Raw genomic sequence first — 15,150 nt, 5'->3', positions numbered from 1 at the left:
TACCCCGACCTTCCTCTAGAAATTACGCTCTACCTCTAGACCCCCGCGGCGGTTCCGTATATTTATAGTCTACAGTGTTTATGTCTTAAACATTTTAATAGCATATTCTTTAATGCTATTGATACCAATCTGATTAAAACCAGATCTTCAATCCGCTCCTCTATTGGCCATGTCGCGTTGACGCGACATGGCCAATAGAGGAGCGGATTGAAGATCTGGTTTTAATCAGATTGTATTGATACTAAATTCAAACGAAATAGATATTTAGAAGGAACAAGTAGCCCTTTACCAGAATTGTAAATTCCATGATCCCAAAAGTAGGACTTTCGTTCCCGTTTGGAACCAAAATTAGTGTTTATCAACAACATATAGATCTATACTTATAAATTAACAATATTTGCCAATAAACTCGGAAACGCTTGTTCCAGAGCTACTGCTTGCACTTTAATATTGTTCCATAATGGCATATGTGATGTGAAATCTGTTTGCTATAATAGAACTTTACTTGTCGTAAAATTAATTAAAAACCTACTTTCGTTTTTGATAAACTACCCTGAAATAGCAAAAATGAGAGTACAGTGGCGGACACGCTTTGGCGGATCTAAGTTTCATTTTTAAGATAATAAGATATGAAGTAAATCCGTTTTTTGTCGATGCTTGATTTTGATCTTACAGAAGAAATAAGTTCCGATATTTTTTGAATAACTGAAATATGCCTGTTGGTATTGTAGTCTTGAATCAGCCTTATAAACGGAAATTTCCAGAACGAAGCACCAAAGGCATTACATTCCTATATAGACGCTATTGTACATTCTCAGGCCTTTCCGGCAAGCCGAGAAGTGCGATTGGATTACAATATGATCAGCATAAAACTGTAGGTGTTCAGTGTTACTTGTACTTATGCTAGTTTTGAATGGATATAAATGTATCATTTTATGAAGATTTATAACTATATTACTTAAACGAAGGACACCCCCCCCCCCCCTCTTTCCGAGACCAACGATATGACACATCGATAATTTTTTTAATTCGATATTCATTTGATATTTTCGATGTTCTTAATTTTCCCCGTGATTATGGAAGTCACATCTTCACAAGTCAAGGGTCATTAATTCGTTACCTCGCACTAACCCTTGACATCAGTGACTATCAAAAAGTTGGTTTCGTTCCGATTGGTTCCACAAAAGAGTGGGAGCCAATGAGAATTCAGTTCTATTTCTAGCAACGCGAAGCGAGAGATTCAAATAAAAACATGTGTATTGATACCTACAGTTATGGCTATTTCAATCGTTTAAGCAATATTGTCTTAAGCAAAAAGGTTCCCAAACTTGATCCAATATCAATAAACGTACATGTAATATTACAATTGCGCGTGTTTATCAATACAGCAGTATGAGATCGCGTCATTTGTATCTATGTACACCATAACATAATGCAGTGAGTTCATTGATGAGCCCAACTTTTATATAGCGACTGATGCCAAGGGTTAGTGTGAGGTAACAAATCAATAACCCTTGACTTGAAGATGTGGAAGCCTTTGTAATAATTTATTAACAATTACTGATATGTACAGACACATGGATAAACACCAAAACGTTTTTGTCTTTGGTCAACTAATCGGCATGACGGAATACAATTGCATTCGTAAAATCATTATGTAATTTTCAACATGGGGAGATATCCTTACATGTTACATAAGGAAGATTTAATTTGGAGTTCCAAGTAACTAAATTCTTTAAATCAAGTTTTATTTACTGTACATGATATGAATAAATATAACATAACTAAATGCACGCAATTATTCAAACATTGTTCTTAATTTCATTTGAATTAAAGATATCGTTCATTCAATTCATGTGCGCAAGAATGGCCTACATTTTTAAATAACGCTATGCGAGTTATTTCCCCCTGATTACAGAGGGCGCGCAGCAAATTGCTGTCCTCATGTTGACGGTGTCATATAAGGAATAAATAGAAGATTTACAATTTTAGATTGCAAATTTCAGGGCCGTAAATTACATGGAGGCGGAGGAGGCAGCTGCCTCCTCCAACTTTTGAGCCAAAAAAATTAAAATTTAAAGTTCATTAGAATTTATGTTGTTTCCAATAACTAAGAACATGATACCTCCCTTAAAAAGCATTCCAAATCTTTCTTTTAGAATGAGTTAGTCAAGTAACATCTTAGAAGGCCCTAGAATCAAGGATTTTGCACGAAACGTGTTCAGTGTGCACAAAATGTGCTCAGCGTCTGGGGGCCGCCCAGGCCCCCGCCTAATTTCCTGCCTCCTCCAAATTGAAGGTTAATTTACGGCCCTGGCAATCAAGTGCCAGTTAAGGAATTTTTCTAAGAATTAAGTGTAATGACTTAAAAATGGTAAAATTGAACCAATTATTTCACTAATTACATTTATATGTGTCCCTTGTGAGGTTTTCTAGCAAGCAATGTATGGCCATGATGTAATAAAGTATGTAAATATTACCTAGTCCTCGGTTTCTTTAGATCAGAATCATGATGTCCTTAGTATATCAGCAATTCTTCATTATTAATTTTTATCAATGTTTTCGACAACCAATACACACACTCACACCCCCCCCCCCCCAAAAAAAAACCCCGCATACATGTACATTATCAATTTATCGTTTCACACTGAACAAAACTACTTGTTGCTAAATGTACACTATGTGCCAATAAATAACGCATGTTAAAACCTTGAATTGGTATCTCTAGTGTAATATTTTAGTTAAAATATTTTTTTCCGCGTGTGTTTTAATCTTTTGAAAGTTAGATTTTTTGTCCATCAACTTACACCTCTTCTTGCACTTCAATTACTCAGCAACAATGGGTCTCTCCTCTTATTATTACATTACTTTTACGTGCAGATATCGATCTATAGTCGGATACTAGCCCCCCCCCCCCCCCCCCCCCCCATTAAAAAAAACAGCATTGTCGTGAATGATAGTGGAATGTAAAATTTAACTTTAATGGAACTGAAAGATCAACCCTTGTGAGCCTTCCTTCGTGAGCTTTGGATTATCATTATGTTTTTGTTGTTGTTGTTTTTTTTTTGTTTTTTTTTTGAAATTTACTTGTGAAGAAATTTTAGGTTTTATTGATGAAGTCAACTTCTCTCTCTCTCTCTCTCTCTCTCTCTCTCTCTCTCTCTCTCTCTCTCTCTCTCCCCACCCTATAAACAATGCCAAGTGCCTGATTGTATCACGCAGCTGAGTTAAGGCTATCCGAGAAAAATCACAGTGCTGTTATAAATGTACCTCTGTGCACTTCGCACCATATGGCGTCACAATGAAAAAGTAGGTCACAGATTACATGTTCTGATAGTGGTATCGCGGGGAAAATGTCATAATATTTTGTCGTTATTTACTACTGTTATCAAGTGATAAGCTGTATACGTGAAAATATACCTTGTCAAATGAATATTTATATAATATATATATTATTCCTTTATGATATCAAATCATTCTCCATTTTTAAGATAAAGTATGCATGAAGGTGATATTCATATTATATTGTGACCTTGAAATCGCCCCTAATCTGAATGACTGATGCGTTTAAAAATTCCCTCATGTTCATAAATTATCTCATACTACAGAAACTGCGGCAAAGTTCAGGTTCATCTGCTATAAAAAAAACATTATGATTTTTTCTGCTATATAATCTAGATATATTTATGCGTTTGAAAAGTGCGGGGAGCAATTTCTGTCTTGTACATTAACGGTATGATATATATAAAAATGTGGACAACCCCGGTAATTCGCTGATGACTGTTGATATGTTGTTAAATTACAGCATGGTTAATTCGAGTATGCATTTATTCCCAACACTTTTCATGTTAAAGATTTTTATTTTTTTCTGAGTATATCAATATAAATTCAGCTGGTTACCCGCATGAAACTGAACTTTTGTTCACAAGTAGGGCCTCTTGCTGTTTTCCAAAAATAAAGTGTTACGTGATATTTAAGTGACGTCACGGGAAATTACCATTAGGGGAATTTACGGTAGCTCAATCACAGTCAACATATGGGTAGTATCGTTTCGGTGTTTAACCGTAACTAGTGTAATGATACCTGTTAATTTGAGGTGCAATTTCACCCCATGATTATTGTGCATTTAACTATGGAAGCCCTTAACCTAGCTGCGCACATGCTTTCATTGTGCTTTTAATTCTAGTTGTCTGTTGTTTTTAAAACAGATTACTATTGAAATCCTCGGTACTAATTGCATAATTTGAACAGAAATAAACGTCAAGTACACCTATAACACCTCCTCCCCCTTCCCCAACTCTCCAATTTGACGAAGTGCATATAAAAAGTTTTCTCCATGAAATCGAAGAAATTAATCCTTGTTTTTGTCATAGATATATTACAACCTATTAAAACTTGGTATACTATAGAATTTGGTAGCGTAAGCTTTACTATACACTATTTGTTAATACTATTTTTGTGAAGCTTAGGACCGCAATCGTAAGCGCGCCCCCAACTTCCGGTGTAAGGGGAGTAACTGCAAAAATGTAGGCCATTCAAACACGCATTTTAAAAAAGTCTTTCCTCTATCCCGCACTTACGCGGGGTTTCATCTAGAGCTAGTTTAGATTTCAGTTGACATGTTTAACAGTTTCAGGACATTGTTTCCCATCCATATTTGCGATTTCCTTACAGGAAATAAAGTATAATGCACGAATTTTTTCTGTTCTTCTTCCACATTACCATTTACATGTATGAAGTCAGCTTAGCGCTTTTCAGTACTTTGATTAAAATGTCACATATTATGATTGGTGATACATGACATTTTTCAAAAATAGTTTGTATGCGAGATTTGTGTATTCCATTAAGTTACATATTTTATCAAAAATATACCCAAAATATCCAAGGAATTGAACATTAAAAAATACAGGGGTTGGAGGGGGGGGGGGGGGTTACCGGAAGTCTTATCCACAAATACCTGCACGATCGACATGTACTAAAACACGAAATATTTATTCATCATCGCCATTGGGGGCATGCTCAGTTTAATTAGCTAAACATTATCATAATATAAATAAATAACAATCATTCAGATGTACTACTACTGTCAGAGTTCACATTGCTATGCTAATTCATTTTCACACTAGGCGTAACGCTAAGTAAATTAAGTGTGGGAAAATGAAAATAAAATTCATTCATAAAAAATTGCCCGGAAGTAATTAGTTGTCTGCGCAGCTGAGTTCACGCAGCATATTTGTGATGTTTGTCTTCCGCTTAAGACCGAGAATAGTACGTGTTTACAGACCGACAAGGTACAATGAACAATGAAGTCATCCGTGGATGAAATCATTCAGTCCTCAGCGAAAATGAGACCCAAATCTTAATGGCCGCCCATAACGGAGAATTAGGAGGGTATTTCTCCTCCTCCCGCACCGTGGGCTGGTGCGAGTTTTGTGAGAATCAAGCCGTCACTGCCTCGGAACAATTTGTCCGTAGCTTCCTGGATTTCCAAAGAAATCAGTACACTTCCGCGGAGTCTGTACCCCGTGACCCCGTGATGTACGCCAGGAAGTTTGTGGAGTATTTTCTGCAGAACTTCGAGCGACAGATCAAAAGGACTTCTTACTACTTGGAGTCACAGACTCAGATTAAATCCACGTTTCAAGGCAGTGACCCACTCTTTTCAGGACTTTCTAATGAGCATCATAATCTATCGCGAGAGTCCAGCTTTGCCTCACAGGCTTCCAGATCCCCCACGAACGGTGCGCCACATAATCCAATAGTGGATGACTATTCAGACAATGTGACAACTGTCAACACGTCTGTTTCATCTGACGTAAAGCCCAAGCATGCCCAAAAAGAGAAAGGGTTTCTTCGTAGATTTTCGTTTCGTAAACATAAACGATCAGTTAAACATAACAGTGACGGCGTTGAAGTGACAGGAAATCATAGAAAGTTTAAGAATAGTTCAAGGAATAAGGGAGATAAATCTAATGTTAGGTCCGAAATTCATAGTGAGGTAAAGCGAGATAGCGTGGTAAATGTCCTCACAGGCGAGGATTCCAAAGGGAAGTCACGGTGGGAGAAAACGAGACTGGTGCTTAAAGAGGCGACAGGGGGATCTTTGATGGAGTTCTATTCACCCCCAAAGGTTTGTACATTCGTTGTAGACCCATGGTATATTGGACACTCCGGAGAGTTTCCAAAAGTTGGAAGTTGATTTCATTGCAGACTCCACTTTTTGGAGAAATTTCTCATGGTTTTTAGATAAGGTATGTGAATTATCCGACAAAATTATTATAGTCGGTGATATAAACATTGACCTTCTTATTAATCTTAATACGCCAAGCACACACATCATAAATGATATGATAACTGATTGTCACCTCGTCCTTAAAATCAGAGACGCAACAATTAAGAATCACAAATTCCAGTTGAACACTCAGAGACCCTATTTTTACATCACAAAGCATAAACGTAACTGAGTCGGGAACTTTAAATGTAGGGTTCATGTCAAAGACATTTTCAGCAGTGGGGCCGGGATTGCAAAAAAAAGTGCATAAAAAACGTGATATGCGTAGCCAGACTACTAACACGATAAAGGCCATTAAAAAAAACGAAATCTAGTTATACTTTTAGATAATGACGTAACATCATGAATTTTAAAGACAAACAATGATGAGCAAGTCACACACTAGTGATGAAAAATTTCATAATCGATAATTGGAAGAATTGTATCGATCAATGTTCGGTATTTATGTGTAGTTAATAAATGTTTATTATTTTTGGGGGGTTATTTCTATTTAGTTTTATGGATATATGCACAGCATACACACTACCTGGTGTCACTGAATGCCCACTTTTCAATGTGGAGTCCACTCTGACTCTCCCCCGCACATGTCTCGATATAAAAGTGGGATTAACCAGTCAGATAAATCTCGGATTAGATATTAATTAGTGTACAGGTGACAATCAATTATAAGAAAATAGAATTGATAATTGGAATCGAAGAGCCAAAAACGATTGTCAGTGACAATCGTTTCATCACTACTACACACTGAATAAAAATTCCCAACTGTGGCTCTACAATGTTCAACATTATTACCCATTGTCTAAAATGTCTGATTTTATAGTACTGTAATTATGTATAAAGAAAGTATAGTACATAAAACATGTACATAATATGCATAATTGGTTGAATCATTGTGTTTACAATAAATTTGTTGACAGTTGTGTACATATTAAAGATAAAATAATAAATACAAGTAAATGTAAATAATGGCAAAAATACAAACCGAAAAAATACGAACAAAAACAAAGGAAAAACTTTTAATAATACAAACCACAATGTACTGGGTGTGTTTATCTCACCAATACAATACTAAGATAAGCATAAGAAAAGCATTAACAACATAATGTAAACAGGAATACATCTAATGGACTGCAATTAGTAAATTGTAGTTTGATTGCTGATAACTTTTTAAACAAACATGAGTGGTACAATGAAGTCAATATGAAAAGAAGACAAAATGTAGACGTTTGATGCACATCTAGCTGGATTTGGTTGTAACAGTGGCGTGCGTGAGCTTCTCTTGCATAAATATGAACTTCGGCATGTTTGATTACGAACAACCAAGATTTAACTGTGTTGAAGCTTTGAGTACATAACATTAGAGAAGAGTGTTTGAAAGGTTCTCTTTATTTTGTTATTTTGTATATACATTGAACAGGTTGGGAACACTTCCTCTATAGTGAGATATTCTTGCTAAAACGCAATTATCCCTTTTTAGTGAGAAAGTAAACATTTTGGTGTCTTTATTGAAAATAATGGCAAATCCCGTGCAATGCTGAATAAGTGCGGCACACACTCAACATGACGCGAATTGTTTCTATAAAATTGACAACACAGTCAAGATATTGCATATCAAAGTTGCTGTGTAGAGGGAAATAGTCTGAAATCCAATGAACACCATGAGTGTTTTTAGTTTTGATTAATATATTTGCAAAAGTATCAGACATTTTAGCACTTTTTCATCTTTTCATGTGAAACATAAAAGAGATGTATTCCATGGGTGTTTTTCTCAGTTGTACGGGATATATTTACTCTCACTAGAGAGGGATAATCACGTTTTAGCGAGATTCTCGCTGTAGGGGCAGTGCTCCCAACCCGTTGAACACATCTTAGATTTATCTGTATAAAAAGCTAACACTACACCAGACTAAGTTCACTAAAGGTTTAAGCCCTGGTACTAACACAATAAGTGAATCCCCCCTTAGTTGATAAAGCACTGCCTTTCTCTTCTAATTCATTGATACGGTGAATGAAAAAGTGTGCAGCAACTTTCTCCATTGCAAAGCTATAAATTTTTTACATGAAGGAGATAGTTCCCCTCAATTGCCCCTCTGGTCATCCTTAATCTGCATAATATAAAAAGGAGGGTGTTCAGTATTTTATCCCCCCCCCCCCCCCCCCCAGATAAAATTCAACATATTTTCCATTGTGAATGGGGCAGAATATCGGGCCATGAGAAGGTAGGCCTACCTATAAATCCCTGGGGTTTTTTCCATATTGCATTTTCATGTCCTATGGACATATTTCTCATGTTTATTAAAGTGTGTCCATCATCTGTCAGTACTAAGTATGTTGTAAGGCATGTTAACTTGTAAACATGCCTATCCTAATTTCCTTGAGGCACACATTATTTCAAACTAAAACAGGCATAAAACAACCTTGGGTGAATGAAGAATCTTTTTTTTGTGTGTGCGTAACGGAAAGTTCCATTCCTAGTGTCAGAAATGTTGAAAAGTTATTTAAATCTAAATCGGTGTTGACATTTTTTTTTACACATGTAGATTGTTATTAATATATGTGATATGGCAGCTTGAGGCCCCTGTAGGTTTCGGGAATTTACACCAGCCATATATATATATATATATATATATATATATATATATATATATATATCATGTCTATAGGAAAACTTAGCAGTTTGTCAAATACGCATTACACTTGCTCAGGACTACAAGTAGAACACTTTTGAATCACACTGTATGATGTACGTTTGTGTAGGAATGATTATATTGACAGGGAAATATTTTGAAAATTTTCCTTTCAATGTGCTCAGCTATGTGTACAATAATTTGTAGTACTAGTGAGAGCAATGTGACTCACATTCAGACTAGTCTTTTGTAGTACTACTGAGAGCAATGTGACTCACATTCAGGCTAGTCTTTTGTAGTACTACTGAGAGCAATGTGACTTACATTCAGACTAGTCTTTTGTAGTACTAGTGAGAGCAATGTGACTCACATTCAGGCTAGTCTTTTGTAGTACTACTGAGAGCAATGTGACTTACATTCAGACTAGTCTTTTGTGGTACTACTGAGAGCAATGTGACTCACATTCAGGCTAGTCTTTTGTAGTACTAGTGAGAGCAATGTGACTTACATTCAGGCTAGTCTTTTGTAGTACTAGTGAGAGCAATGTGACTTACATTCAGACTAGTCTTTTGTAGTACTAGTGAGAGCAATGTGACTCACATTCAGGCTAGTCTTTTGTAGTACTAGTGAGAGCAATGTGACTCACATTCAGGCTAGTCTTTTGTAGTACTAGTGAGAGCAATGTGACTTACATTCAGACTAGTCTTTTGTAGTACTAGTGAGGGTAATGTGACTTACATTCAGGCTAGTCTTTTGTAATACTAGTGCGAGCAATTTGACTTAATTACATTCAGGCTAGTCTTTTGGTCCAACATAGTCCTCTATCGAACATGCTTCCTTGTGCAATCAGATAAAATAAGGAAACATTTTAAGTAGTTTGATTTGCATGAAACACAGAGTTCACAGAATGGAAAATGTTAAAGGTTTCAAACTTAGAAATGATACAGAAATTAATTATTTAATTGTCAGTACATGATGATGTGTGATAATTACAATGGTTATTTTTGGAATTTGTAGCAGTGTGCTTAGTTTACTGTATTCATTAGACACACCAATATCCTGCAATACAATACTGGTGTCAGATGCATTGCTTGTCAGTTCCACCACCTTCTTTATACAATGCTGTGTTTGCTCTGGGGATGCACTGAGATTGTCTCTGCAGTCATGACAGTTTGTTCCAGCCCTTTAGGGTTAAACTGTGAGGAAGTTATATGCTTGTCAATATGTGATATTGATCATTGCATTCCTCTCTGACAGGCTAAACACAGGTGCCTTTATTTGTCTGCAATAAAACTTGTTTTCTGATCTGCTCAGCTTGTTGTGGAGTGTTGAACATGCTCTTTAACACACTCAAGGGAAGGGAGGTGGAACTCATGCCCTTTTCTGTTTCCTAAATTGTCATTTCTCCTTGAGTAATTGCTTTTCGTGTAGTGTAATATCTTTGTGAGATATATCGATATAAAACTTAAAACAGTCAGAGGCTATTATTATCTGATTATTCCATTGTTAGGAACAGGTATTTGTGAACATTGTGTTCAATTGTGATTGCTATAACAACAATGCATGCTGGAGTTTTGATGTTCATTTTGTGGAATTTTAATGCATGTCAATAAATTCCTATGTATAATAGCATGGAAACAGTTCAAATGATTTGTTTATATGATTTTAGATTGTTATATTACCCTCACTTTACCATCTTGTCCTCTGCCAGTACTTTGAAATGATAGAACTCCATTGAAATCATCATGGTTGTTTTCTCCAATGCTATTTCCATTTGGTTAGACTGAGCAGCACTCTATTTTTATGTTGGCAACCATTGTGACATGGTATATAGTTGTACAGGTTTCTGATTCTTCAAACTTTTTTTAGGAAAATCATGTTGAAATGTAAATGTCACATGGATAATACAGATCTAATCATAAAAAAAACCTCTGAAGCAAAGACAAGAAAATTGAAATTTCCTTCATTTTCCTGATTGGCTGCTATATACCCCAGACCAAGTATATCAATCCACGAAAAGTGATATTGGCTGAGGGAAATTCTTATATTGACCAACAATATATGATTATTGTTTATGATACTGGATAATGCTCAGGGTGTCATTATTGTTTATGATAGTCTGGATAATACTCAGGGTGTCATTATTTGAAGTTACATGTAATCTCCCTTTCCCCTTGTCAATAAGGATCGAAACAAACCTTTTCACATTGAATTATAATGCATTTTGTTTTCATTCAAACCACTTACCAAGGATTCTGAGCAGTTACACGCTTTTCTCAAATTGATCTTATTCATGGAATACTGATATTTATAAGTCCATGAAATTATTTCTGAGATATAACTTAAATTTGATACAAAATGACAATGGAGTCTGATGTTGGATGTAATTTGTGAGCGAACAGGACAAGGCGCTTATGTTCTGAAGGGTTCTATTTGTCTGATTCAACCAGATTTGTGTGATAATCGGAGGAGGCTACAGGAAAAGAACACTTCATATGCTGTCTTACCACATCACAAGTGTTGACCTAATTAATAATCTCTTCACCTTTTATTAATGATGAATTTGTGTACTCTGTGCACTGAACATTAAGCCACACTCATACATGTCCTGCATAAAAATTGCCGTTTGGGGGAATTAAAAAGGAAACGCAATAATCCATAAAATTGCACTATGATCTGAATGATACATTGTGTGGCAGCTTTGAATTATGAATTCCCTAGTGTGCAGTTAACAAGACTCAGTGTTATTTGCTGTTCAAACACTGTATACTCATTGTATAAACATGGCAGAGTCCACTATAGTGCAGAATCTGAGCTATATTCTACAAATCACAATGACCCCAGGACATTTTTGTAAACTATTTTAAATAGAAAACAATTACCCCCTGCTGACTCTGCTGCAGTGACTCCATATGATGGAAGATGTTTATTTTGCTACTTGCTTACTGATGGGGGTGTGGAGCAGTGATGAGCTAATTAAGTGACAGGTCTCAGAACTCCTTTGCTGACACACAGAAGTAGGACAATAAACATTAATTACACAAACAACTCATACTGAGGTATTGACCTTGTACTGCATGGTGTAAGCAATGCAAACAGAACTTGTCATCAAGCCAGTATGGCCAGGGGCAGATGGAAATCTGACCCTTAGCTGGACATTAGGACTATGTATCACATACTATCATATTTACCAGGGTGTCTGTTACGTGTAGTTTTGACAATTTGCATTAAAGGTACATGTGCTTCAATGTTTTTGTTGGACTTTAATAAAGATATCAGCAATTATACTGTAATAATTTATGATGAAAATTGAACAAAAAGTTATTAAGACCAGCAAACATTAAGTTGCAATTAGAAATGAAATATACAGCAGTCATGACGTTCATCTGTTACCTCACAATGCAATGCGCGGCAGCTAACTCAGCGTGGATTGAACAGATCAAAGCTTATCGCCATGCACGGGTGGGAACATTTTCAGCACGGACTCCCTTGGAAACATTGGATTGAAATTCCAATTTCTAAGTTGATTTTCAATTTACTTAGTTTTACTCTTATTGTATTAATGAATTATAATGTTAAATATTTGGTAAAACGTATTCAAAACGAAAGTACAACAGGGCTCGAAATTAACATATGCCCGTCAGTCCCTGACTGGTTAAAAGTCTGGTGGACAGACTGATATTTGTTTTAGTTAGGTCAATTTGACTGGTCAATTTTCTAAAACGTCATTTTGAAAAACTTACTTACGAATCTTAAACTCTGCACCTTTAGCATTCCTCTGTAGATATCAGACGAACATCCTTAATGTTGCAATATTGTCTGAGGTATATCAAGTTAAATCCCATTATTTTATTTGAATATGTTTGATTATTTCTGGAGAACCCTGATGGACTGGTAAATTTTTCTGCGGACTTGTTGAAAATAAACCCTATCAGTCAGACTGGTGACATAAAAAGTTAGTTTCAAGCCCTGCATTTACGTCAGGTCTATAAGAGATTAAAACAAAGAGGAACATAATAATTAGTTCAATTTTTATAAGCCATCTAGCTGATCACAGAACATTGAGCGGGTAATAGGCCCACGAAAACTGCATTTCCTGATTTTAATCAACATGCAGCTTCCACTTCTGGTGCAAAATGTCTATGTAAGATCAACTTTTTAAAATTCAATTCAACCACGCATGTGGCCCATATACTCATTAAAGCATATTTGTACAGTTAACACGGTGTATATATATATATATATATATATATGGAACTCGATTTACCAAAAAAGCTGTTCCCAATTCTCGTGCATATTTATGCATACTATATTGCTATCGCTAAAAAGTTAATTGCGATTACATGTACTACAGATGTAACAGCGTTTTATCGTTATGAACAAGACTGCATAAATTATATGTGTATATTGTATATATATAATAAACATTAAAATTTAAAAAAACAAAACCCACAAAATTCAATTTCAATGCAAGCACTTTCATTTTAAAAATCCCCTGTCCGTGCTGAAAAATGCTTCCACTCTTGCGTGGCGATAAGCTTAAATCTTTTCCGTCCGCCCATTGCCTTAATTGTGACGTCAAATGTTTTGACTATAACAGATGAACATCATGAATGATGTATATTTCATTTCTTGCCACTTTATGTTTGCCGGTCTTATTAGATATATGCATAGAAAAAAATATGGTTGTAGAGATATGAATAAGATAGTTTCAAAAGACAATCTGTCTTTTTACACATGCAATTACTGTCTCCTATGTAGTCATTTTAATATGTACGTCGAAGACGGGATGTATTATGGTATGGCGTACATTGTCCGTTTGTCTGTCTGTCTGGACCCTGTGGGCAGGATACAGACTGAACCGTAAGCTACATGGCAAACATGCACTTCTTTCAAGTAAGTGCTGAAGCCATATTTTTCTTGTTTATTATCTTCTATTTGGGATTTTACAATTTCATAGTTGTATAGAGACCATTCAATTTTACATGTAAAAATCATGTATACTAGGTATTTAATTAATAGCAGACAACATTCACCATTTTTTTATGAAGACAAGTTGTATTTACTTTGATTTCAACAGAACACGCTACAATGCATGTACATAAGGTTCCATTTTTGTCAAATGTTTGAGTGTTGGAAAAAAGTGATAGTTATGAAATAACAAAAATGTCCTATAGAATTGATTACTACTAAGATGTGCCGAGTCATTTTCTGGCAAGATAACATATCCTTTAAGCTCTCATCTATCAAAACAAATTGTTAAGTTTGTTTTCAAGTGGATCTCCTACCGCAACATAACATTTTTTGCTTGTGAGTCATAATCCTAAGGTGTAGATAAGCCGTTTAAAAATGTTTGCAACTGCAAAAAATAATTCAAAGACTTTCAAATGCTGAATAGTGATGTTTGCAGATTTAGTACCAATAAATTGATCAATATTAATTTGTCCAAGCTGTTCTAAACTATTTGGGGATAGAAAGAGTTGATATCACATGCAGTCAAATTAGAAAGCAGGAAAATATGCAGTTCCAAAATATTAAATATTTGTATTCACCAGAGGATAGATGTTAAAATCCAGAAAGTGCTAGTGATTTGGAACTGCATATTTTCCTATATACACACACACACACACACAAACACTGAAAAGGCCACGACACTGCATGTTGATTATTTAAACCTCAAATTATCGATGCAGCCTGCGTCTATCTTATATCAAGAGACGAATATTACATAAACAAATATCCCACACGATGAATATATATATATATATATATATATATATATATATATATATATATATAGATAGATAATAATTACTTTTCGCAATGATCGGTAAAAGTATAGGTAAAAAATAAAAAAAGATACACGAAGATGTTTAGTAAAGCTTTAGCGCTTTCATTTCAAATCTTCAGAAGCTTCTGAAGAGTTGAAATGAAAGTGCTAAAGCTTTACTAAGCGTCTTTGTGTATGATCTTTTTTTATTTTTTACACACACACACACACACACACAATTTAACTTTATTTGTATACCCACTTCCGCCCCTACCCGGGGTTGAACTCACGACCTGTGGAACCAAATCTCCTAGCAGCATGTAACCAGCGCGCTAGACCACTCAACCATCTAGGCAATATATATATATTTGGTAGATTGACCACCTCAGAGATATGATAAATCACAGCTGCTTATGTGGTGATAATACATGTATATATATATATATACGTTCCCCCTTTAT

General features: G+C 35.4%; 1 protein-coding gene across 1 annotated transcript in view; it reads left to right on the top strand.

Annotated features, from left to right (window-relative positions):
* Positions 1–5,009: 5,009 nt before the first annotated feature.
* Positions 5,010–15,150, top strand: part of LOC125649348 (SH2B adapter protein 1-like) — a 51,365-nt gene continuing 41,224 nt past the window's right edge. Inside the window, exon 1 of the mRNA XM_048876821.2 lies at positions 5,010–6,130. Within this exon, the coding sequence (XP_048732778.2) occupies positions 5,363–6,130 (768 nt within the window). The 5' untranslated portion in view covers positions 5,010–5,362. The remainder of the gene's footprint in view (positions 6,131–15,150) is intronic.

Source organism: Ostrea edulis, chromosome 1, assembly GCF_947568905.1.
Source record: "Ostrea edulis chromosome 1, xbOstEdul1.1, whole genome shotgun sequence".
In the NCBI taxonomy this organism is placed as follows: domain Eukaryota; kingdom Metazoa; phylum Mollusca; class Bivalvia; order Ostreida; family Ostreidae; genus Ostrea; species Ostrea edulis.
Note: the sequence above shows the minus strand (reverse complement) of the source record. Positions and strands in the feature narration are given on the sequence as shown.